The sequence below is a fragment of the Oncorhynchus masou genome, chromosome 5 (genome assembly GCF_036934945.1).
Source record: "Oncorhynchus masou masou isolate Uvic2021 chromosome 5, UVic_Omas_1.1, whole genome shotgun sequence".
NCBI lineage: Eukaryota > Metazoa > Chordata > Actinopteri > Salmoniformes > Salmonidae > Oncorhynchus > Oncorhynchus masou.
Genome location: NC_088216.1, coordinates 80,573,980 through 80,600,743, shown reverse-complemented (window position 1 = coordinate 80,600,743; position 26,764 = coordinate 80,573,980). Strand labels below are relative to the sequence as shown.

Genomic DNA, 26,764 nt, shown 5'->3' with positions numbered 1-26,764 from the left:
TGCTGTTGTTTGGTTGCAAATTGCAACAAAAAACAATCCTAACCATGGAAACAAGATAGATGGAAGAAAGTCATCCAAAACTGTTCAGACATAGCCACCCACATTCGTAACCGCACAGGGGGTGGTGCCATTTTTGGCTCTGAAAGCAGACTGGTAATCGTTTATGGACAACGGTTACATTGAGCCAAAATGTATTTCATTGCATAGCACAAAGGAACCAATGAAATCTGTCGAGAAAAACTTTATCCAATCATAATCGTTCTAAAGGCGGGATATCCGCACGAAGGATGATATGTGTGTGGAGGTTGATCTAAAGGGAAAACATTCAGTGGGAGTGATAGGCTAGCTATTTCATTTCTTATTGACCGATTACAGTTCATATTCGTACGAATTGAAATAGCTAGCTATAGCCATGCCTGGAATAGATAAATTACCGATCGAGGAGACATTCGAGGACAGTCCGCAGGTAATCTCAAACTATGCTCTGTAGCTCCCTGTTGTCTTTGTGGTGTGCAAGAGCGCAACGAATGCTAGCCAGCCATGTTAGCTCGCTCGAGCAAGCGTCAAATAAAGAGCTGTCAGAAGGTGATAGGTGGCCTCTTCAAAGCGAATATGTCTGGTCCCAGGCAAACGAGCGAAACTGCTTCATGATATTTGGCCAGCTGTCAATGGTAGTAGCTATTTTTGCATTATCGGCCTTTGCACCACCTGATAAAAGTAACTAGATAATAGGTTTCTATTGAGACAATGCCATGGCACACATCACACCCTTGTTGTTGTTGATGATATTGAACACACAAATTAGTCGGTCAAGCTACGTGACCGTGCTGGCTCGCTGGGTGCACCACTTCCTCCCTATCGTGGAGTTGAGTAAACACCGCTACTTCCCCAGAATCTAGAGAAGAGGTTATTGGCTAGCTACTTCCCTAGCTGCAAACCACTGGATTTTGATGGATTGGCTGTCTGACCATAGCTAGGCCTTTTTATAATTGGTATTTGGCTTGTCTATGAGAGCTGCACTTGTACAGTGAATGTTAAATGTTCTTTAGACCTAGTTTTGTATTTGTTGGCATTAATGAAACCCTCTTTCAGCTACGGTATATAGCCTAGATACAGTAACCAACAAAACTGCTTGCATGTCCAGTAGTCATAAGAATCATTACTGTCTGTTGCAGAGTAGGCTTGTCCAGCAGTGTCAGGGGACTGAGGCAATAGAAAATACCATTTAATTATATTCCAATCCATTCTAGTCATTCCATTTCTATGGCAGAGGCTCTCTCCCCTGCCAGAATGCAGCAACATATACTGGTGAGACCAGTTCCAGAGTGTTGATCACTAGCTTGCACCCACAGACATGACATGTTCCTGACCTAGTCTGAGGCGTCTGGGGCATGACATGTAGCTGTACAGTATGGCAGTGGTGGCGCCCAGCTACCCAACCTCCTGGATAGCGACTGGGCATGCATTCTTCATTATCCTGCCCTATGCAACCTACACAGTACACACCTGATTCAGCTAAACATAATCTTGATGAAGGGTCGCTCTCCAGGAGGCCACCTCTGATGGGTGGGATGAACATAATAGTCAGATGTGGGACCAGATGAGCCTTGCACAACGGTGACATAAGTGTCCCATCTAAGCTTCCTCTTTCAGGTAGGCCTAACCTGAATCTTTCCTTAGATGAGTGGTTCCTTCATCTACTGTCTTTCTCTCCCTGTTGCCAGACGCGCTCCCTGCTCGGTGTGTTCGAGGAGGATGCGGCTGCAATATCCAACTACTCCCAGAAGCTCTTCCAGGCCATGAACAGAATCTACGATGCACAAGTGAGCAATGAGCCCTGGGATAAGTGCAGGCATTTTTTTTTTTTTAAACAAGCAAGCGCACTCATACAAACAGGGCTGTAACCAGGGTTTTGGTGAGGTCCTGACATTTCTGAAAGTTGAAGCTCATTTGCCACATTTTTACCAAAAGGTTTTTTAAATGCTATTTGGGGAACAGCAAAAATGAGCAAAAATGCCCCCAGCCATTATCACCTTGGCTGCTGTAGTTTCATTCACCTCAGTCCATCTACAAACACAGAGCCTATTAGCTGTACAATTGTAACGTCATACCCCTGAACGGGGGGAAATATGAGAAAGGATTCACACTGACACGTAGCATTGGAAACGAAAACAAAAACGTATGACATTTTCAGAACTGTGTTGATTGCATGTTGTATTTTAATGTTGGCCTTTAGGGAACATAAGCCACGTGGAGATATTCATATTGAAACGTATGTTTTTTTTTCCCTAATTTGTTTGATAAGATTAGTACAGATTTTCTCAGGGGATCTCACATGGGGCTCTGTTCCTCTGCTCCCTCCCTTCTGCATGCATTACAGTCTGCTTCACTGCTGGGCACTGCATCACTGTGTCTCGGTAGCCTACTCTCTGTAGAGCAATGTTATTATGAGAACTTAGTAGTGTATTTTTTTGCTCTGCTGAGAGAGGCTCTGTTTAACGTTCGCTTTGGCTCTTTCTTCTAGCTGGCTAAGTAATACTAGCCAGAGCCCTTCAACATTATTGCAATATGTCTCTGCTGGCAGCTAGCCACCTGACTCACTGACATATTTATAAGCGACTATTTACCAGTTGTGCACTCATTCTCTGAGAGTTGGTTTTGGGTTGTTTTGGGGATGTCTGTATAAACAGTATTAATCGCAGAATGGTTTTAAAACTGCCTTTTGTCCAGTATCTCGCAAGCATACTATCAGCTGCGTCTCAAGTTGCCGAATTGAGCCGAATGTGAGGCGGGGAGTTCATCTCAAAAAGGCAAATTCAGGAGTCGTTGGCGAACATAATGAATAAACCCCTGTTCATGATTCTACTCGTTGGCAAAGAGGCAGACACAATTGGAACACAGTCAGATCAATAATATAAACATTCTTAGCCTTTGATCAATGCTGGGAGCAATATTAAGATGTAGACCCATAATTGATTTTCTTTATTGTCTGTACAAAATACCGTGCATTCAGAGAGTATTCATATCCTTTGACTTATTCCACATTTTGTGTTACAGCCTGAATTCAAAATGTTTTGTTTTTTTAACTTTTTTTTATCTTACCCGTCTACATAAAAGATCCCACAATGACAAAGTGAAAGCATGTTTTTAGAAATGTTTGCAAATGTATTGAAAATTAAATACAGATGTCTAATTTACATACGTTTTCACACCCTGAGTGTACATGTTAGAATCACCTTCGGCAGCAATTACAACTTCAAGTCTGTCTGAGTCTTCCAGCTCTGTCATGTTGGTTGTTGATCATTGTTTGACAGCCATTTTCAAGTCTTGCCTTAGGTTTTCAAGTAGATTTAAGTCAAAACTGTAACCAATCAGGATCATTCAATGTCGTTTTGGTAAGTAACTCCGGTGTCTATTTGGCCTTGTGTTTTAGGTTATTGTCCTGCTGAAAGAGGAATTTGTCTCCTAGTGTCTGGTGGAAAGCAGACTGAACCAGGTTTTCCTGCAGGATCTTGCCTGTGCTTAGCTCTATTCTGTTTCTTTTCATTAAAAAAAACTCCCTAGTCCTTGGCAAAGACGAGCATACTCATGACATAAAGAGTGGTACTCGGATTTGCCCTAAACATAGAGCACTTTGTATTTAGGGCAGTTCATTCCTTTGCAACATTTTTTGCGGTTTTGCTTTAGTGGCTTATAGCAAACAGGATGCATGTTTTGAAATATTTGTATTCCGACAGGCTTCCTTCTTTTCACTCTGTCATTTAGGTTTGCATTGTGGAGTAACTACAGTGTTGATCCATCCTCAGTTTTCACCTGTCACAGCTAATGAACTCTTAACTGTTTAATGTCACCATTGGCCTCATGGTGAAATCTTTGTCGTGACTGTGTATTGATACGCCATCCAAAGTGTAATTCAAAACCTGGTCTTTGTGGTTGATTCTGTGTTTGACAGGTTATAACTCAACAAAATGTGGAGAAAGACATCATTTACATTTAACATTTAAGTCATTTAGCAGACGCTCTTATCCAGAGCGACTTACAAATTGGGGTGTGACAAGGGGTGTGTATACTTTCTGAAGGCACTGTATATATACATACATACTCCACGGACTATCATATATATGATAGTCCGTGGAGTTCCGAGACAGGATTGTGTCCAGGCACAGATCTGGGGAAGGGTACAAAATAATTCTGCAGGATTGAAGATCCCCAAGAATGCAGCGGTCTTCATCATTCTTAAATGAAAGAAGTTTGGAACCACCAAGACTCTTCCTAGAGCTGGCCGCTCAGCCAAACTGAGCAATCGTGGGAGAAGGGCTTTGGTCAGGGTGGTGACCAAGAACCCGATGGTCACTCTGACAGAGCTCCAGAGTTCCTCTGTGGAGATGAGAGAACGCTCCAGAAGGACAACCATCTCTGCAGCACTCCACCAATCAGGCCTTTATGGTAGAGTGGCCAGACGGAAGCCACGCCTAAGTAAAAGGCCCATGACAGTTTGCCTCAAAACACCTAAAGGACTCTCAGACCATGAGAGACAAGATTATCTGGTCAGATGAAACCAAGATTGAACTCTTTGGCCTGAGTACCTAGCGTCATGTCTGGAGGAAACCTGGCACCATCCGTACGGTGAAGTATGGTGGTGGCAGCATCATTATGTGGGGATATGTTTCAGCGGCTGGGAGACTAGTTAGGATCGAGGGAAAGATGAACGGAGCAAAGTACAGAGAGATCCTTGATGAAATCCTGCTCCGAGCACTCAGGACCTCAGACTGGTGCAAGGGTTTACCTTCCAACAGGTCGACGACCCTAAGCACACAGCCAAGAAAATGCAGGAGTGGCTTCGGGACAAGTCTCTGAATGTCTTTGAGTGGCCCTGCCAGAGACCAGACTTGAACCCGATCTAACTTCTCTGGCGAGACATGAAAATAGCTGTGCAACGACGCTCTCCATCCAACCTGCCAGAGCTGGAGAGGATCTGCAGAGAAGAATGGGAGAAACTCCCCAAATACAGTTGCACCAAGCTGGTAGCGTCATACCCAAGAAGACTCGAGGCTGTAATCGCTGCCAAAGTACTGAGTAAATGGTCTGAATACTTAAATAACTGAAGTACCACATTTACATTTAATACATTTGGGGAAAAAACTGTTTTTGCTGTGTTGTTATGGGGTATTGTGCGTAGATTGATGATAAATAATTTAATTTTAGAACAAGACTGTAACGTAACAAAATGTGGGAAAAGTCAAGGGGTCTGAAATACTTTCCGAATGGACTGTATTTGTACTACTCAAAAAAAAAAATACAAATGAGAGAAATTTTCCAGACCTCCTCATTTGCAATTAAGGCCAAGCAGACAAACACACAATAATAAGTAGTTGCTCCTACAGTTGGTTAGGTAAAACTACATTGTCTTTTCTCCTTTACAGAATGAGTTGAGTGCTGCCACCCATCTCACCTCCAAACTTCTGAAGGAGTATGAGAAACAGGTATGTTCTCACAATGTCAACATTTATGCATGATAGAGGTATTGGTGGTGATGGAGTTACCTTTGAACTGTCCGTTATGTTTTCTATGGCACGTTAATAAACTACTAGGACCAGGTGAAACGTAAAAACACCTGGTCAATTATCACCTGGTATTATCACCTGGTATTATCATATAGGTCCAGAGTTTTGTTTTATAATGTGACCTGACCAGGCAAGAAACTTGGGCCTAGTCAATTCTCTTCCAGTCAGGAAATGCTTGCATTTCTTTTTCTCATGCATCTTCTAAGAAACCCGTTTGTTTAAAACATTAGTTGAATGCTCTGATTGTAGGTCCCTCTGGATAAGAGCGTCTGTCAAACGACTAAAATATAAATGGAAAATGCATTAGGACTTTGGCCTGTCTTTGCAGCGCTTCCCTCTTTGCAGCGACGACGAGGTCATGAGCTCCACCCTGCAGCATTTTGCCAAAGTCATAGACGAGGTGAGAACTGCTGCTCTGTCCTCATCCTCCTCCTCACTGTGGCACACTGCTGCTCACACTGGATTACATTGTCTTAACCTTTACCTCCTTTAATTACACTATAAACACTCTCACTCTGCACTTTAACTTCCTTCTTTCTGTCCATCTTAACCTCTTCCATCTCTTCGTCTTAACCTTGGGGCAGCAGGGTAGCCCAGTGGTTAGAGCGTTGGACTAGTAACCGGAAGGTTGCAAGTTCAAATCCCCGAGCTGACAAGGTACAAATCTGTCGTTCTGTCCCTGAACAGGCAGTTAACCCACTGTTCCTAAAATTAGAATTTGTTCTTAATTGACTTGCCTAGTTAAATAAAGGTTAAAAAATAAATAAAACAAACCTCTCCGATCCTTCAGTCTTACATACTCTTTCAATATTAATTTAAACCCCTCCCTTCCTTCACTCTGTATTTACCTCTCTCTTCCTTCTTGCTAAGCTCCCCCACCTCTCCTCTGTGATGAGAGACATTTCCCTGAGGAGATTCCAAAATGTAACTGGCCTTTCTTCTCTCCCACAGTTGAGTTCCTGTCATGCAGTCCTCTCCACTCAGCTGGCTGATGCCATGATGTACCCTATCACCCAGTTTAAGGAGAGGGACTTAAGAGGTAAGACTCTAAATTCCATACCCCTTTTTTTTAATTTTATTTTTTTACTTTTATATAGAGATAAATACAGTTATGAGAGCTGGAGACTGATCACAGGGATGACAAGGGCATAGAATTACATATAAAATCCTATTAAATAAATATAAGTTAATAGGAGTCTGAAGGTGGCTGTGCTGCATTATCGCTAGACTAGACCAACGTCTGCCACTTTGTAAAGTTGACTAGTGGCAGAATGTGAACAGATAGTTGAAGTGGATGTTAATAACCATCTTTCTCTCCCCTACAGAGATACTGACTCTGAAGGAAGTCTTCCAGATTGCCAGTGATGGTGAGCGCGAACTACTCAGTAAAACATGAAAACAAATTATTGTTGTGACATGGTATGATTTCATGAGCCCATGTTGTAATTGTAATAACCACTCATGACATGTTTCTGTCTACAGATCATGACATGGCCATCAACCGATATAGCCGTCTCTCTAAAAGGAGGGACAACGAGAAGGTACAGGGTTTGTTTTTGGGAACATAATGAACTTCTCCAAAAATAATATTATTATAAGATTACCTTGTTGTAACAATAACTGTCTCACCAAATTAAACCTGACATTTTGTGTGCGTGTCTTCTCTCCAGGTGAAGGGCGAGGTGATGGAGGATGTGTATACCTCCAGGAAGAAGCAGCACCAGACCATGATGCACTACTTCACAGCCCTCAACACTCTGCAGTACAAGAAGAAGATTGCCATTCTGGAGCCGCTACTGGGGTATATGCAGGCACAGGTACTGTACAACAACCTTACTTCCTCCTCCCTTCCGTCTCTCTCGAGTACACCTTCTGTCTCTCTATCTCCAGTATATGTTCTGATCAGCATGTCTATATCTCTGTATCGCTCAGATCAGCTTTTTCAAGCTGGGATCAGAGAACCTCACCCAGCAGTGGGAAGATTTCCTCACCAACATAGGAACCAGCGTTCAGAAGTAAGCTTCAACCTGAATCTCCTAGACCCTAGGAATTTGTAGAGATCTGAGAAGATTGGATAGTTGTAAGCAATGGTGGTAGCTCCATAATGCCTTCTGTTAGGCCAAATGGATATATTGCCATATTGCATGCAGTGTGTTTAAGGCTGGGCGTGTGTGGTTGTGTCCAGTGTCCGCAGGGAGATGGATGGTGAGGTAGATGTAATGCAACAGACCATCCAGGACTTGGAGCAGGCCAGTGACCTCCTCTACATGCCAGACCCCGACCCTAGCCAGGTTCCTGTCAACCGCAACCTCACACGCAAGGCCGGCTACCTCTACAGACGAAAGTAAGACAGCACTGTCACACACACACAAGCCTGGCAATGGCTACCTCAACAAATGTATACATTCAAATCAATCCACTCAAGTTAGTCCATATCAAGCTACTGTAGGACAGCAGTTTTGTCTCTGGCCACAGCTTATTGAAGATGTTCATAATGCTTGCTTGATTAAAATGTATATATTTATATTAATTTGTAGTGTAAAACGTTGATGGTAGTTTGGGCCCAAAATGCAGTCACCTGCACCAGAACAACAACCCGTTTTAACCATGCTTTTTCTCTTCTGCATGCGACCGCCTAGTAAAACAGGCCTAGTGTCTTCTTCCTGGGAGCGGCAGTACTTCTTCACCCAGGGAGGGAACCTGATGGGCCAGGCACGAGGGCATGTAGCTGGGGGTCTGGTCATGGACATCGATAATTGCTCTGTCATGGCCGTGGACTGTGAAGACCGACGCTTCTGCTTCCAGATCACATCCTTTGACGGCAAGAAGTAAATGACATATTAAAGCTTTATAAACCAGTAATACCACTTTATGAAGAAGAATGGCGCCGGTGGGGATGGCTGCCGTTTTGCTGCTAACCAATTGTGCTATTTTATTTATTATTATTTATAATTTATTATTTTATTTATATTTCGTTTTGTTTTTTCGAATTTGTAACTTATTTTGTACGTAATGTTTCTGCCTCTTATGACCGAAAATAGCTTTAGATATCAGAACAGCGATTTACTCACCTCAAACTGGACAAAGATTTTTTTTCTTTAATAAATCTGACACATAGGATATAATGTTGCTCCCGGACAGGCCAAATATCCACCCCTGGGGCGGCAGGGTAGCCTAGTGGTTAGAGCATTGGACTAGTAATCAAAAGGTTGCAAGTTCAAATCCACGAGCTGACAAGGTAAAAAATCTGTCGTTCTGCACCTGAACAGGCAGTTAACCCACTGTTCCTAGGCCATCATTGAAAATAAGAATTTGTTCTTAACTGACTTGCCTAGTAAAATAAAGGCCAAAAAAACAGGAAATACAGTGGGTACAGATCAGGGGAGAATAAACTGGATGACCTCCATTCGTACAGATCAGGGTGCCTTGTAAGAATACGGCGGTGAGTGGGTAACATGCCTCTACCATCCGTTCTTTTGGCCAAAGTGCAATCACGGGAGAATAAACTGGATGACCTCTGTTCGAGACTATCCTACCAACGGGACATTAACTGTAATATCTTATGTTTCACGAGTTGTGGCTGAATGATGACACAGATAATATACAGTTGGCTGGGTTTACCATGCATCGGCAGGACAGAACAGCTACGTCCGGTAAGACGAGGAGTGGGGGTGTGTGTCTATTTGTCAATAACAGCTGGTGCGCGATGTCTAATATTGAGGTAGTCTCAAAGTATTACTCGTCTAAGGTAGAGTACCTCATGATAAGCTATAGACTACACTGTCTACCAAGAGACTTCATCTATATTTCTCACAGCTGTCTATATACCACCACAAACCGATGCTGGCAATAAGACTGCTCTCAACCAGCTCTATAAGGCCATAAGCAAACAAGAAAATGCTCGTCCAGAAGCGGCGCTCCTAGTGGCCGAGGACTTTAATGCAGGCAAACTTAAATCAGTTTTTACCTCATTTATACCAGCATGTCACATGTGCAACCAGAGGGAAAAAAACTATAGACCACCTTTACACAGAGACATGTACAAAGCTCACACTCGCCCTCCATTTGGCAAATCTGACCATAATTATATCTCCCTGATTCCTGCTAACATGCAAACACTAAAGCAGGAAGTACCAATGACTCGCTCAATACGGAAGTGGTCAGATGATGCGGATGCTACACTACAGGACTGTTTTGCAAACACAGACTGGAATATGTTCTGGGATTCATCCAATGGCTTTGAGGAGAATATTATTAAACCTATTGCTGCAGTAGTAACTAAGATGGGGAGAAGTCTGTCTATAATAAAGCGCTGCTCTGCCTTCTTGAACACTATCAACAAGGTAGGTCTTACAGGCCCTAGTTTTGTTGCACCTTGACTAGTGTTCAGCCGTGTGGTCAGCTGCCACAAAAAAATGACATAGGAAAATTGCAATTGGATCAGAACAGGGCAGCACGGCTGGCCCTTGGATGTACACAGAGAACTAATATTAATAATATGCATGTCAATCTCTCCTGGCTCAAAGTGGAGGAGAGATTGACTTCATCACTACTTTTATTTATAAAAGGTATTGACATGTTGAATGCACCGAGCTGTCTGTCGAAACTACTGGCACACAGCTCGGACACCCATGCATACCCCACAAGACATGCCACGAGATCTCTTCACAGTCCCTAAGTCCAGAACAGACTATGGGAGGCACACAGTACTACATAGAGCCATGACTACATGGAACTCTATTCCACATCAAGAAAACTGACGCAAGCAGTAAAATTAGATTTAAAAACACCTTATGGAACAGCAGGGACTGTGAAGCAGCACAAACATTGGCACAGACATATGCATACACACATACGATAACATACTCACTATACATACACATGGGTTTAGTGCTGTAGATATGTGGTAGTGGTGGAGTAGGGGCCTGAGGGCACACAGTGTGTTGTGAATGTATTGTAATGTTTTAAAATTGTATAAACTGCCTTAATTTTGCTGGACCCCAGGAAGAGTAGCTGCTGCTTTGGCAGAAGCTAATGGGGATTTATAATAAATACAAATATTAAGTGCATTGACGACGTCGTTCCCACAGTGACCGTACGTACATATCCCAACCAGAAGCCATGGATTACAGGCAACATCTGCACCGAGCTAAAGGCTAGAGCTGACACTTTCAAGGAGCGGGAGACTAATTCGGACACTTCTAAGAAATCTTGCCATGCCCTCAGACGAACCATCAAACAGGTCAGCATCAGTACAGGACTAAGATTGAATCATACTACACCGGCTCTGATGCTCGTCGAATGTGACTGGGCTTGCAAACTATTACAGACAACAAATGGAAACCCAGCCGCGAGCTGCCCAGTGACCCGAGCCTACCAGACGGGCTAAATGCCGATGTGAGCAATACCTTTTAAACAGGTCAACATTCACAAGGTCGCGATGAGCAGGACGTGTACTCAGAGCATGCGTAGACCAACTGGCATGTGTCTTCACTGACATTTTCAACCTCTCTCTGTCTGAGTCTGTAATTAATACCTACTTGTTTCAAGCAGACCACTATAGTCCCTGTGCCCAAAAAAGCGAAGGTAACCTGCCTAAATGTCTACTACTCCTTTGAAAGGCTGGTCATGGCTCACATCAACACCATCATCCCAGAAACCCTAGACTCACTCCAATTCGCATACCACCCCAAAAGATCCACAGATGACGTCATCTCAATCGCACTCCACACTGCCCTTTTCATCCTGGGAAAAAGGAACACTTGTGTGAGAATACTGTTCATTGACTATAGCTCAGCCTTTCAACACCATAGTGCCCTCAAAGCTCATCACTAAGCTAAGGACCCTGGGACTAAACACATCCCTATGCAACTGGATCCTGGACTTCCTGACGGGCCGCCCACAGTTGGTAAGTGTATGCAACAACACATCTGCCACGCTGGTCCTCAACATGGGGTCCCCCTCATGGGTGCGTGCTTAGTCCCCTCCTGTACTCTCTGTTCACCCACGACTGCGCGGCCAAGCACGACTCCAACACCATCATTAAGTTTGTTGACGACACAACCGTGGGAGGCCTAAACACTGACAACAATAGAGCCTATAGTGAGGAGGTCGGAGACCTGGCAGTGTGGTGCCAGGACATCAACCTCTCACTCAATGTGAGCAAGACTAAGGAGATGACGGTGGAACACGTCATGACGAGATGACTACACGAAAAGGAGGGCCAAACACTCCCCCATTCACATCGAGAGTTTCAAGTTCCTTGGTGTCCACATCACCAAATATCATGGTCCAAACACACCAAGAACGTTGTGAAGAGGGCACGACAACACCTTTTCCTGAGACCTAATTTTTGGCATGGGTCCCCAGATCCTCAAAGTTCTACAGCTGCACCACCGAGAGCATCCTGACCGGTTGCATCACTGCCTGGTATGGCGACTGCTCGGCATCCGACCGTAAGGCGCTACAGAGGGTAGTGTTTACGGCGCAGTACATCGCTGGGGCCAAGCTTCCTGCCATCCAGGACCTATACACTTGGCGGTGTCAGAGGAAGACCCAAAATATGGTCAGACTCCAGTCACCCAAGTCTTAGACCGTTCGTTCTCTCTGCTACCGCACGGCAAGCGGTACCAGAGCACTAAGTCTAGGTCCAGAAGGCTACTTAACAGCCTCTACCTCCAAGCCATAAGACTGCTGAACAATTACTCAAATGGCCACCAAACTATATACGTTGACCCCCCCCCCCCCCCCATTTGTTTTGTTCACTGCTGCTACTCACTGCTTTATCTATGCATAGTCACTTTACCCCTGTCTACATGTACATATTATCTAATGTGTACCCCCGCACATTGACCCGGTATCCACTGTATATAGCCTCATTATTGTTATTTTGTTTTTTGTATTCCTTTTAGTTTATTTAGTAAATGTTTTCTTAACTGCATTGTTGGTTAAGGGCTTGTAAGTAAGCATTTAATTTTTTGGTCTACACCTGTTTTGTATTCGGGGCATGTGACAAATACATTTTGATTTGATTATGAACCTTTAGAACTTAGTAACTATTTTCACTGAGGTGCTTTGTCTTTGTTTCAGGGTGGTCATATTGCAGGCAGATAGCAGAAAGGACTGTGAAGAGGTGAGACAACAGTTTTAGTCATAATGTATTGTTGTACATCTTATTTTTGTATTGTATAAATACAGCACAGACATGGAATTCGCGCATCTCCTAATAACGCTGTCCTGTGCTCCTCTCCTCCTTCAGTGGATTGCAACTATAAACAACATCTCAAAGAGGATATATCTGAGTGAGAACCCAGAGGTGAGTAGCCGGCAATCACTGGAAAACCCTACTCTTACATCATCATCATCATCATCATTCAATCTGTCATCTATGATTAGAGCTGTGAGCCCTATGGTGTGACATTCCCCCAGACAATGCTGGATGTCTGTGATGTGAGTCTCATCTCCCACCTCCCTTTGTTACCGAGCTGTTGTCAAGCACATTTCCTCATTGCTGAAATAACCTCTTTCTTTTGGCAGGAAATTGCAGCCAGAGTGAACCAATCAGCTCTTGAGGCTGTGACACCGTCTCCCTCCTTCCAGCAGAGGCATGAGAGTATGCGGCCGACCACGTGCGTTTCTGAATCATAGAGACTTCATTATTATTATTATTAGAGCCAGGAGTTTTTCCTGACCATGGAACACTCTGGGCCTTGGTAGTGTATAGCCGATAACTACTCTAGCCTATAAAGTGGTTACATAATCAAGACTAACCAAGGTAAACCCTACTGTAGTAAGTTAAATTAAGACAAACCCTGCTCTAGTTAGAGGTGTCATGATATTGCATTCTGTCCAACTCTCTAACCTCCATCTCTCTCTAACCTCTCTGACCTCCATCTCTCTCTAACCTCCATCTCTCTCTAACCTCTCTGACCTCCATCTCTCTCTAACCTCTCTGACCTCCATCTCTCTCTGACCTCCATCTCTCTCTAACCTCTCTGACCTCCATCTTTCTCTGACCTCCATCTCTCTCTGACGTCTCTGACCTCCATCTTTCTCTGACCTCCATCTCTCTCTGACGTCTCTGACCTCCATCTCTCTCTGACCTCCATCTCTCTCTGACGTCTCTGACCTCCATCTCTCTCTGACCTCCATCTCTCTCTGACGTCTCTGACCTCCATCTCTCTCTGACCTCCATCTCTCTCTGACGTCTCTGACCTCCATCTCTCTCTGACCTCCATCTCTCTCTGACGTCTCTAACCTCCATCTCTCTCTAACCTCCATCTCTCTCTAACCTCCATCTCTCTCTGACCTCCATCTCTCTCTGACCTCCATCTCTCTCTGACCTCCATCTCTCTCTGACGTCTCTGACCTCCATCTCTCTCTAACCTCCATCTCTCTCTAACCTCTCTGACCTCCATCTCTCTCTAACCTCCATCTCTCTCTAACCTCTCTGACCTCCATCTCTCTCTAACCTCTCTGACCTCCATCTCTCTCTGACCTCCATCTCTCTCTGACGTCTCTGACTTCCATCTCTCTCTAACCTCCATCTCTCTCTAACCTCTCTGACCTCCATCTCTCTCTGACGTCTGTCTCTCCTGTATAGACAAGGGCGGTCCCGGGCAGCGCGGACCAGCAGTGTGAGCTCAGTGGGCTCTGAGACGGCCTCACCGGCCCTCTCTGTCCTCTCATTGGACGCCCTGGTGGCTCCTGACACGCCCATCCAGTTTGACATCATCTCTCCAGTCAGCGAGGAGTACGCAGGCCAGGCCAAGGCTGCGGGACAGGGCAGGTCGGTACTAACTAACCAGGGTTTCCCAAACGGTGTATAGGCGGGACGAGACCCTGGTATATGTTCAAGCTAGGGGTGAAACTTTGGTTTTAGAAGTGGGGGGGGGGATAAGTTATTTATTTTAATTGTACAGTTGGATAAACACTCCAAACAGCATACCCAACCCCTCGGAGGCATCCACATGGTTCTAAAGCACCCCGTTGCCTCGTTTCATATCACATTCCAATAATAAAAATGCAATTATAGAAAGTTGCGCCCCTCGTTCAAGCTGTATTGAAACGGAAACAGTCATATTAATTCATATTTTTGTGTTTCTTTTCTCCCCGTTTCTGAAAGAAGGACCAACCCGTTTGGGGAATCAGGAGACACTCCACCTGAGGAGAGTGAAGGTAGTGTCTCTGTCTGTCTGTCTGTCTGTCTGTCTGTCTGTCTGTCAGGTCTGTCTGTCTGTCTGTCAGGTCTGTCTGTCTGTCAGGTCTGTCTGTCTGTCTGTCTGTCTGTCTGTCTGTCTGTCTGTCTGTCTGTCAGGTCTGTCTGTCTGTCTGTCTGTCTGTCAGGTCTGTCTGTCTGTCTGTCTGTCTGTCTGTCTGTCTGTCTGTCAGGTCTGTCTGTCAGGTCTGTCTGTCTGTCAGGTCTGTCTGTCTGTCTGTGTGTGTCACCCCCCCCCTCTCTCTCTCTCTGTCTGTCTATCTATCTGTCAGGTCTGTCTTGCTGTATGTGTGTGTCACCCCCTCTCTCTCTCTCTCTGTCTGTCTGTCTGTCTGTCTGTCTGTCAGGTCTGTCTTGCTGTATGTGTGTGTCACCCCCCCCCCTCTCTCTCTCTCTCTCTCTCTGTCTGTCTGTCTGTCTGTCAGGTCTGTCTTGCTGTATGTGTGTGTCACCCCCCCTCTCTCTCTCTCTCTGTCTGTGTGTCCATCCAGACTCCATCCTGCACCAGCTGTTCATTGTGCGTTTCCTGGGTTCTATGGAGGTGAAGAATGCAGACAGCTCTGACGTCATCTATGAGACCATGAGACAGATCCTAGCAGCCAGGGCCATACATAACATCTTCAGGATGACTGAGTCTCACCTGCTGGTCACCTGCGACTGCCTCAAGTGAGACCAATGCTCTTTGAGTAATGTGCATGCGTTTTTATTTTATAAATGTGACATAATTAAAAACATGCTCTTACAGTCAATAGATTTGCCTGTGTGTGATGTTTTGTGGTTTTCAGGCTCATCGATCCTCAGACACAAGTCACACGGCTGAGGGTAGGTCCTCCAACTCACACTACCTCCACTAGAACATGTTTCTGTTTGTCATTCTATTCACTGATAATTATATAATTTCCTCAGTAGCATTACTGGTAGGTCAAATCAATCATCACCTGTCTAGGGGCTATTGACCTATCATCACTGACACAACACCTGTCTAGGGGCTATTGACCTATCATCACTGACACAACACCTGTCTAGGGGCTATTGACCTATCATCACTGACACAACACCTGTCTAGGGGCTATTGACCTATCATCACTGACACAACACCTGTCTAGGGGCTATTGACCTATCATCACTGACACAACACCTGTCTAGGGGCTATTGACCTATCATCACTGACACAACACCTGTCTAGGGGCTATTGACCTATCATCACTGACACAACACCTGTCTACACTCAACATTCGACATGACTTCTTGTTTTAATTCTCCCCTCCCCCAGTTCCCTCTTTCCAGTGTGGTGGTGTGTTCATCCCACCAGGAGAACAAGCGTCTGTTTGGATTCGTCCTGCAGACTGCAGAAGGCAGGGTGGACGGGCGACCTGTCACCGTCTGCTATATCTTTGAGTCCAACAATGATGGGGAGAAGGTAAGTTCTGCTCTGCTGTGTAGCCTTTGTTCTAACATGTGTTGGTAGGGCCAGTAGTTACATGATATAACTAGGGCCTGGAGTTTTTCCTGGTCAGCCACACATGCAAATGTGTTTTCATGGTTTGGAACAAGTCCTGACTCCAGGAATAAGCATATTGTGTCTGTATAGTGATGGCACTATCAGTTAAAACGGTTTATAGTTTTCATGTTGTGACAAAAGGAAGACATTTGCATGTGTCTACTGTTCCCTCTGTTAGTTTATTTTTTATCTCTGATTGCATGTTGTGTTGTTCTCCTTTCAGATATGTGACAGTGTTGGGCTGGCCAAACAGATCGCTTTCCACTCAGAGATGGTAAGACATGTGAGACTCTCTGTTTTAGTGGAATTAATTTCTTAAGATTTTAAGATGAATCTTAGCTACTCATGTGGGACCTTGACAAAAAAAAAATCTGATTCAGGATCGCAAAGCTACAGAGAAGAAGGAGGAGCAGGACAAGGCCAAGGAGAAACAGCAGGAGGAGCTGAGTAAACAGAAACAGATTGAAAAGGTAGCGTCAGTGTCCCAGCAAATCAATACATTTCCGTACCAAAAGGATTAACAATCTAGTACTTATCCTATTCTTGTTGACTTGTAGATCAATGCCTATCTTGATCAGTGTTTGGTCTATAATCATAACTGTATTACCCTCTGTGTTCACTCATGTTACAGTAAACTGAATGATTCATTGATGAGTCAATTAATTTGAATGAACCCACAGGACCTGGAGGAACAGAGCCGTTTAATCGCAGCCTCCAGTCGCCCCACCCCCTCTGCTCCTAGCGCTGATGGGCAGTTCCTGGTGCTGAGCAAAAGCCAATCAGAGGACAGTGATGCAGGACAGCAGGGGCGGGAGAAGGGAGAGTCGGATGCCTAAGAGAATGGAAGGGAAAGAGCTTTCATCAGATACTACTTTGGACCATCAAACTACCGGAAATCGATCATCTTCAATGGAAGGAGACGACGTGAGAAGACTTTGAGCAATTGTTTGTGTGATTTTTGGTCCATAGGGCAGGCACAATTGGCCCAGCGTCTTCCGGATTAGGGTTTGGCCGGGGTAGGCCGTTACTGTAAATAAGAATTTGTTCTTAATTGACTTGCCTCGTTAAGTAAATGTTAAAGTCACCTATGTTGAGCCAATGTTCTTTTCTGAACAGACAACTGAACAAGCTTGGCGATGTCTTACTACCAAGTACTATCCGGTGAAAATGCAGTTAGAGCGGGAGTTGGTTCCTTGGCTCCTCAACCCTGGGCCTCGGCTTAGCCTCTATGGGCTTTTCTCTGGCACCTACATTGTTTTACAGAGGAGTTGCACTGCAAATAGACTTTATAACATTAAACAAAGAGGGATTAAGACCCCACTAAACTAACAAAAGAAGAGGGGAAATAAATGTGTGTGTGTGTGAATGACTGAACACTCAAAGAATCCTTCCGGATCTTTCTCATCCTCCATATGTAAATCATGTATTATATACTGGTACTTGTATTCAGAGGAAATGTAGAAGGAGATGATTAATGCTTTTAAGCTTTTAAAATGTTTTTCTTATTTTCTAATCAGGGTAACTGAATACCATGGCATACTAGAAAACAGAGTGTATGAATTTGTTGGGGAAGGGAAGACATTGCACATGTTAATACTGTAATGACATTTATAAAATACCTGTTTATGTAAACCATATACATGTTGTCTTCCATTCAGCTAACACACTTGCATGTGCTTTGGATCCCATCATTCAAGATACCTAATTGCCACTCCTTTTTTTTCTTCTATAATGAATATTTTCCCTTTCAATTAACCGTTTGAGTGTGTTTGGTTTCAAGATGAGAATTTAGATCTCTAATCATTTAACCCCAAACACCAATAATGGTTTCTCGTTCAATGGATCAGACTACTTGCCATCGCCCAACAGACCTTGTACCTGAGGTGTAATGTATTCGTCTCATTGGTTGGAACAAAGAACAACGCTATAATACAAAAGTGCTAAATCAGGGCATTGCCTTTTAAAAGGAAAAATGGGATCTATGAACTGTTTGTTTTTCTCCATTATGTGTGTTAATCGATTTTATGTTTTGAAATGGTTTGTGTTTTTCTCAGATTTCTGTACAAAGAAATGCACTACATACAGTATGTATGCTATTGAACAGTTTGTCTGAAATGTTCCTCACCCTTAACCCATTGCTATGTAAGTTTGTGTTGAGCTCTAAGTTTATCACTCATCAACTCATAGTGAACACATGCTGCAGTGACATGATGCAGGGAAAACTATCATATCAACAAAGTGGTATTGATTTGACATATTACTGGTAATGAAAGTTGTCTACGTTATCATTTTGGGGAAAGGTGTTTAAAGAGTAGTTAGGAACTGTTACTGAGACGTTAATAGGGGGGACTGCACTTTAATTATTGATGCAGGGGGAAATAGGATCATGTTTACTCTATACTTCAGTGATTACTGTTGCAGTCTTAAATAGCTTTTCAACAATAAAGGTACACTAATTCAAGGCGGTCTTATTTTAGAACTCCTAGGTTGTGTGTGTGTCTCGAGACTAAAGGGTGACTGTAAAAACAAGTATAGAATTTCGTACAATAGAAGACTACTTTTATAGTCTGAACAAAAGTATTGGGCGCGCCCGTGCGCATTGAGGACGTCTCGTGGGTCCGAATCCTATCCATTCCATTCAAGGAGAAAAGTAAACAAGTGTGCTATTCGTTTAAAGCTCCCGTTGTTCTGTTCGCTAAAGAGAGCACTAATCTGCTCTTAATCGGTCGAACCGAGGAAGAACAATGATTACACGCGGATTTCCAGCAACATGTCAACCTGGTGCTGTGACGACGGCTTTTGTTTGGCCCCAACATAAGTCACTGTCCTATATGCATCACAACGGCAGGAAGAGGGAACATTCATCAGGATTAAACCTGATAGTATTGGAGGATTGTTATTCGTTTATATTTCCATGGCAAAAAATACAAAATGGTTACTTGACTGGCCCCGCATAATGACAATATAGGCTAAAAGTGGGAATGGGTTTGATTTTCAACCTTGCTAGTTTTAATGAAAAGAATGGCACTGGTGTTTCGTTAAAGTGATACAATTAGAAACGGAATAATTTGCCCAAAGAGATAATACCTTTATGCCTTGGTCTGTTTGCAACCCCCAAAATCCGAATAGGGGTCTCCAATTCATATGCTAAATTTTAAGAACCTCCGGTTTTATTTAGTGACGTATATAAATCCCAGAATCGTTAGAAATCGTAACATGAGCGGACAGCTTCCAGAAGATAGTTGGTTGACACTATGGCTATATCTACAGTTAGTTGCCAGATCCGGCAGGTTGACGCACGGCCAGTTTTCACCATAGACAGAATCCTTGGGTTGGACTTGGACAGGCAAGAACTACGCAATGTGTCCCTGAAGCTGTATCGACCATGGACAGGTCAAATATTATTTATTTACATTGTCGCCATGATTTCTTTGTAGACAAAACCTGCTGTCATTGTCTGTTGAGTTATATTGGGTTCTGTCTGGATTTCAGAGTTGGAAACAACCCAACAGAGAAGTCACATTACAGTAAAAGGATCATCGAAGTCTTCGTCGGAGATTAAGAGAAAAGAAGAGGAACATAAACTCAACTGTAAACACTTTACAGAGTCCCACAGGAGAACATTGAATTGGTACATCGGGCGCAGGCCGCGGACGGCATTCAGTAGTGCGCAGGTAAAAATACACTTTTAGGCACATTTTTCATGACACTTTGATACAAAGCGATTTTCGCGAAAGGCTTCGGTTTGGCTGGCTCCTAGCATACTCCCTTAAAATAACACTGAAAAACGATAAAAAGCGGCAATAGTGCTGTTTGTCCATCTTGAGACGCTGTAGCCAGTATACACTTCCTCAAAATACTAAAAATGAATCTAGTTAATAAGATCATTCGAGAACTGTCATACATTTTTGCCTAAGAGATCTTAGTCGCACAATTTACATCAAACTACGATGTTTGGTGCAGTATTTCTCAAGTGAAAAAAATGTGCATGAAAACAAGTCGTCTATCATTGAATGACAACAAACACTTAATTGAATAATCCCTACTGTTGACCAATGACCGACGAAAGAGCATAGACTTCGGTTCCAAACTTCGGCTTGCCTCGAGAAAAAAACCCTCTACGAAGACCAAAATCCATTCCTAATATATGCACGATCTATTCTGAACATTTTCAAATGGCAACAGACGCTTTAACCCCGACTCGTTTCCCTAACGTTAACACCAGTCTCCTAACATCCGACGTTAATTCTCATAACCTGCTGCGTAAATTCAGCTAATACCTTCTATAAAAATCTCACTTCTGTGTGGAAGTGGTGTGAAAAGAGTGTTTCTCTAAATTTTACACACAACTGTGCCCAATGGCATATAGGTCCCATGTGTAGTGAGTGACATAACATTCCACTAACAAAATATTGATTGATAGAGATATTATAAGTCAACTTTTAAAAAGCATTTCTGATTTACATCTCATTGACATATCCTGTAGGCCTATGTTTTCACATTTTTTTGGGTGCTGTGATAGTTACTGTTATTCACTTCATGACAGATGTTTTTGTGAAAATAACAAAAATACAATTTGATTGTATGATTGATATATCTTCTTGGGCTCCATGCAGATTGAGGGACTGGAGAGTGTGTTCCTCATCAACTCCTACCCGGGTATTGGCATCAGAGAAGAATTGGCACAGAGACTGCAACTAGAGGACAGAATACAGGTAGGCATTATAAACTAGTAACACTTAAGGGTGTTCTTATACATGTGTAGTTGCACTGTAATTGATGTTGAATAGTTATTAAGTAGCACATTACTTATTGCGTTGTAATAGAATACAGAAGTGAAATAGGGACTGTTATTTATTCATCTGAACTCAACTATGCAATTAAGCAATTACGGAATTATAAAGTAACAACATGCTAATAAAATGTTGTTAGCAGAGTAATTACTGGATAGTCTTATACAAAAACATTGTTTTAGTTGATACATTTACGGTAAACTATTTACACCACAAAGGTTGTTCTAAAGAGCTCTATATGCACTGTTCTCCACAGATTTGGTCCAGAACCGCAGGGCCAAGCTGAAACGTTCTCACAGAGAGTCACAGTTCCTCATGGTGAAAAAAGCCTTTGCAGATCTTAAGGACAAATAAGAGGATTAATGCTAAAACAAGGACACAAAAAGATTTACAGTACTTTTATTATAGGGATCTCTCTCACGCTCTCTCTCTGGTATATGTCTAATATATTATATTGTGTAAATGTCCATTTGTCTAGGGTATCTACACATTTTAATAAACAGATCAGATCATTGACAAACAAAAAGGCCTACCTTTGCAAGTGGTTCATAATTTACGTTCATGTTCTTTTCACCATCCGGCAGCAATATTGGTGACGTTCTTTTTCCCCAGAAAATATAATTATCATGGTAAGAAATGTCAGGTCATTAATTTAGTTTGCAGTGGGTGTTGTGTTGCATATGAACACACTAAGTGTTCATCCCAAATGGCACCCTGTTCCCTATATCCCTCAAACGCAACTCTGGACCTCGAAGCCAGTTCCACTGCTTTTCCATTTTTTCCCCCTTCTAATCATGGACTGATTTAGCACCAGGTGGGTGCAATTAAGTATCAGGTAGAACAGAAAACCAGCAGGCTCCAGACCTCGTAGGGTCAGAGTTGAATACCCCTTCCCTATATAGTGCACTACTTTTGTTCAGGGCATGGCCCATAGGGCTCTGGTCAAAAGCAGCACACTATGGAATAGGCAGTCATTTGGGACGCAAACAGAGATAATCTCTGTCTAGCGACAATTTTATTGTTTGAGAAACGCCCCTGCAGGAAGTAATTTGTCTCCTTCAGACTGAATTAGTTGAGCCTCAGCAAGGCAATTAAGTTGAGGGAAGTAGAGACAAAGGAGCAGCAGGGAGGCAGCCTGCCCTGCAGGCATCAGGAAGGAGACGGTATAAAGGTGTAGGGAAAGAGTTCTAAAAGAAAGAAACGTATATTTAAATCTCTGGTGCATGCTGTTTGATTTGATTTGATTTGCTTCATCACTGGCCTATATGATGTTTGACCAAATTTCAGATAATTGCAGAGATGGATACCAGCATCTCTCAAAATTAACTAAAGAAGTAGGCCCATATATACAGTGCCATGAAAAAGTGGAAGAAGTACCAAATTGTCATACTTGAGTAAAAGTAAAGCTATCTTAGAAAATGACTCAAGTAAAGTGAAAGTCACCCAGTAAAATCCTACTTAAGTAAAAGTTGTTTTAAAAAAATGGTTTTAAATATACTTAAGTATCAAAGTACATGTAATTGCTCAAATATACTTAAGTATCAAAAGTAAAAGTATAAATCATTTCATATTCCTTATATTAAGCAAACCAGACAGCATTATTTTCTTGTTTTTTTTAATTTACGGATAACCAGGGGCATACTCCAACACTCCGACATAATTTACAAACAAAGTATTTGTGTTTAGTGAGTCCACCAGATCAGATGCAGTCGGGATGACCAGAGATTTTCTCTTTAAGTGTGTGAATTAGACATTTTCCCTGTCCTGCTAAGCATTCAAAATGTAACAAGTACTTTTGGGTGTTAAGGGAAATGTATGGAGTAAAAAGTATATTATTTTCTTTAGGAATGTAGTGAAGTAAAAGTAGTCAAAATATAATTAGTAAAGTACAGATACCCAAAAAACAACTCACCTCCCTCTGCAACTGGATCCTGGACTTCCTGACAGGCCGCCCCCAGGTGGTAAGAGTAGGCAACAACACGTCTGCCACGCTGATCCTTAACACTGGGGCCCCTCAGGGGTGTGTACTTAGTCCTCTATATAACAGGGGGTGTCAGAGGAAAGCCCATAAGATTGTCAGAGACTCCAGTCACCCAAGTTATAGACTGTTTTCTCTGCTACCGCACGGTAAGCGGTACTGGAGGGCCAAGTCTAGGACCAAAAGGCTCCTCAACAGCTTCTACCTCCAAGCCATAAGACTTCTGAGCAGTTCATAAAATCGCAGTGCAGAGATGCTTCTTATAGTTACAGCCATCTCAGGTGAAGTGCAGTGAGGCCTCTTATAGTTACAGCCATCTAATGTGAAGTGCAGAGAGGCCTCTTATAGTTACAGCCATCTAATGTGAAGTGCAGAGAGGCCTCTTATAGTTACAGCCATCTCAGGTGAAGTGCAGTGAGGCCTCTTATAGTTACAGCCATCTAATGTGAAGTGCAGAGAGGCCTCTTATAGTTACAGCCATCTAATGCGAAGTGCAGAGAGGCCTCTTATAGTTACAGCCATCTCATGTGAAGTGCAGAGAGGCCTCTTATAGTTACAGCCATCTAATGTGAAGTGCAGAGAGGCCTCTTATAGTTACAGCCATCTAATGTGAAGTGCAGAGAGGCCTCTTATAGTTACAGCCATCTAATGTGAAGTGCAGAGAGGCCTCTTATAGTTACAGCCATCTCATGTGAAGTGCAGAGGCCTCTTATAGTTACAGCCATCTAATGTGATGTAGCAGGGTGTTGTGTTCTCTCCTCCAAGAGGCGTACGTAACACATACACCCATCCATCCATCCAGAGTAGGTTGGGGTCCACACAAGTCACCATGAATATGCTATTATTGCCTGACACTGGTTGCTTGCAGAAACCATGTACCCAAAACCTCCATTAAATAAAACTGGTGGACAAATATAACATGATACACTGCCTGATCTGATCTCTTCCAACAACAATTCAAAACTGAGAAAATGGTGGTGGGGGGCCATGAGCGACAGAGCCATGAGGGGAACGTGTGTGTACTCATTAGAGCTGTGTTGGTGCAGGCTAGTTCCAATTTCTGTAGTTAAACACTGCCTTTGAACTGTTAATAGAACCCTGAAACCCAACCAGGCCTTAAAACACAGGGAGAGATGGAGAGGGCTAGAGCGGGGTGGAGAGGAGAGGGACGTATATAGGGAGGAAGAATAGAGAGGTTTGTGTTCAATCTCATCTAAGGTAATGAAGCGTGGCTTCATAAACATTGACCTGCTGACCTCTTTGACAGACCGCTCTCAGCCAATCATAGCTCTGACACACACGCACCTGCTAGTCCTGCAGGTTCAGAGGTGTGTTTGTGTGTTGTGTGTCAGTGCCATGTCAGCAGTATCTGATTAGGATTAGATGTAACAGTTGTTTTAGTTTTGAGGTAGTCATACGCAATGGGTTGCCTATATTACACACCCAGTCTGGAAGGAGGAGAGGGAGAGGAGAGGGGGAGGTAGAGAGGAGAAGAGGGGGATGAGGTGAGGGAGGGAGAGGGAAGTTGCCTGGGTTGGCTCTTTATTTATTTCTGTTTACAGAGTCAGGCTAGAGAGACAGAAGGCAATACCTCCATTACTACACACAAAACCTAATTATTCCACACCCACCCACCCAGCCACTGAGGTCTAAGTAACCACACCTGTCTTTCTGCCCACAGTCTCCTCCTGCCCCAGGCTGATAACCTCTCCTCATCCTCCAGATGGTGAAGCATGATTCATCACTCCAGAGAACGCGTTTCCACTGCTCCAATGCTGGCAAGCTTTACACCACTCCAGCCGACGCTTGAAATTGCGGATGGTGATCTAGCCTTGTGTGTGGCAGCTTGGCCATGGAAACCCATTTTATGAAGCTCCAGGCGAACAGTTATTGTGCTGACATGGCTTACAGAGGCAGTTTGGAACATTGTAGTAAGTGTTGCAACCGAGGACAGAAATAGCCGAATCCACTAGTTTGAGGGGGTGTCCACATACTTGGGTATATATAGTCTATCTAATCACACACAGACCTGCTATATATATATATATACACACACACACGGTTTCCTAGGATTGAGTGTGCTATAAATAACAGGGAGGAGAAGGGGAGGAATAGGAGGAGAAGAAGAAGAGGAAAGGGACACACACAGACACCTCATGCTCTTGCAAGGCAAACGTTGGCTACTTTGAAGAATCTAAATTATAAAATATATTTTGATTTGTTTAACACTTTTTGGTTACTACATTATTCCATATGTGTAATTTAATAGTTTTGATCTCTTCACTATTATTCTACAGTGTAGAAAATAGTCCAAATAAAGAAAAACCCTTGAATGAGTAGGTGTGTCCAAACATTTGACTGGTACAATGCTGGTGGGGAAACAAACTCATGGTGTCTGTCAGACCATAAGATATCCCCAAAAATTGGTCTTCTCACAAAATTGTCCGTAGCGTCCAAACGGTTTGGCCTACAAACTATTATGACCCCTCTATGGACACAACCCCCACAAGCATCTTGGGAATCAGGAATTGTCTGAAGTTGATACAGCTGATCTGCCAACTTCTGTCTGTAGTGTCCGAACAGTTTGGACTCTGTGGGAAGGTGAAACTCTCACGAACACGTACATGTCAGTTTCCTTTGCTCTAAGACAACCACATGCCTCACAAGACTCGTCTATAGGTCCCCCAGAACCCCATGAATGGAAACATGGAGACTGTTTAGTGCCAAAAATAAGGGGTTAATTACATGTACAAAAATAAGAAATGTTTCCTGATCTTTCTAAAACTTCTCAGATATCGGATAGACACTTCAGAACAAACATCCTTCAGATTTGTTTTTGGGACTATCTGTTGTTCCATGTAGTAAATATGTTATTCAATGCGTTTGTACGGGCTAATAGCAGTAAGGCCTAAAAAATGTTAATTAAATAATTATTTTTATATATTTTTTTTTTATAAATCAAGGGATCTGAAAATTCTCTATCAAATAGCTAAATTATCCTTGGTGTCACTTTTAGTACATGAGAAAAATGTTTTTTGATTATTTTAAGGATTAGCATTACATAGTTCAAATAAGGTGAATTGTTAATAGTTTCCTCCGGAACTTTCCCTGAGTGTGGGTCCTGTTTTCATCCTGATCCGGACCTCTTTTTATTTATATATATTTTTAATTTGAGTCATTTAGCAGACGCTCTAATCCAGAGCAACTAACAATTAGTGCAATCATTTTAAGATTGCTAGGTTAGACAATAACACATCACAATCATATCAAGTACATTTTCCTTCAACAAAGTATTTATCAGCAAAGTCAGTGCTAGTGGGAAAAGACAAGTGCTGTGAGAGTTACTTAAGATACTCTTCAAAGAAGTAGGGGTTTCAGATGTACTTGGAACATGGGCAGGGACATGGCTGTCCAGACTTTACCGAGCTGCCCCTATGGGAGCTGCCCTCCCATAGGGGTGGGACTCGGGAGGGCCAAGAGACCAGAGGTGGCGGAACAGAGTGCTCGGGGGTGACATGGGAGAACTTATAAATGTTGAACACCAGGTTGGCTGCGGCATTCTGGATAACTTGCTGTGGTTTGATGGCACAAGCAGGGAGCCTAGCCAACATTGAGTTGCAGTTGTCTAGATGGGTGTTGACAAGTGCCTGGATTAGGAACTGTGTTGCTTCCTGTGTGAGGTAAGGTCATACTGTAAGGATTTCTAGAGCA

General features: G+C 43.1%; 2 protein-coding genes across 4 annotated transcripts; both read left to right on the top strand.

Moving 5' to 3' along the window:
- The first annotated feature begins 282 nt into the window (after positions 1 to 282).
- On the top strand, positions 283 to 18,743 carry appl1 (adaptor protein, phosphotyrosine interaction, PH domain and leucine zipper containing 1). 2 transcript variants are annotated; one of them, XM_064966947.1, is made up of 22 exons: positions 283 to 466; positions 1,725 to 1,823; positions 5,424 to 5,483; positions 5,893 to 5,964; positions 6,516 to 6,603; positions 6,890 to 6,931; positions 7,047 to 7,105; positions 7,235 to 7,381; positions 7,497 to 7,579; positions 7,750 to 7,908; positions 8,204 to 8,392; positions 12,654 to 12,696; positions 12,823 to 12,879; positions 13,101 to 13,192; positions 14,167 to 14,352; positions 14,692 to 14,741; positions 15,273 to 15,447; positions 15,567 to 15,603; positions 16,055 to 16,201; positions 16,506 to 16,556; positions 16,663 to 16,752; positions 16,963 to 18,743. In XM_064966947.1, exons 1-22 carry the CDS (start codon positions 413 to 415, stop codon positions 17,116 to 17,118), a joined length of 2,136 nt encoding a protein of 711 aa, XP_064823019.1. In that variant the 5' UTR covers positions 283 to 412; the 3' UTR covers positions 17,119 to 18,743. The 2 variants fall into 2 exon arrangements, with proteins under 2 accessions (XP_064823019.1, XP_064823018.1); XM_064966946.1 differs by having other exon boundaries at positions 14,689 to 14,741.
- Positions 18,744 to 19,280: 537 nt separating this feature from the next.
- Positions 19,281 to 25,390, top strand: hesx1 (HESX homeobox 1). 2 transcript variants are annotated; one of them, XM_064966944.1, is made up of 5 exons: positions 19,281 to 19,675; positions 19,775 to 19,956; positions 20,899 to 20,997; positions 21,332 to 21,393; positions 24,735 to 25,390. In XM_064966944.1, the coding sequence occupies exons 1-4, from the start codon at positions 19,537 to 19,539 to the stop codon at positions 21,359 to 21,361; spliced, it is 450 nt and encodes a 149-aa protein (XP_064823016.1). In that variant the 5' UTR covers positions 19,281 to 19,536; the 3' UTR covers positions 21,362 to 21,393; positions 24,735 to 25,390. The 2 variants fall into 2 exon arrangements, with proteins under 2 accessions (XP_064823016.1, XP_064823017.1); XM_064966945.1 differs by lacking the exon at positions 21,332 to 21,393.
- Positions 25,391 to 26,764: the final 1,374 nt, after the last annotated feature.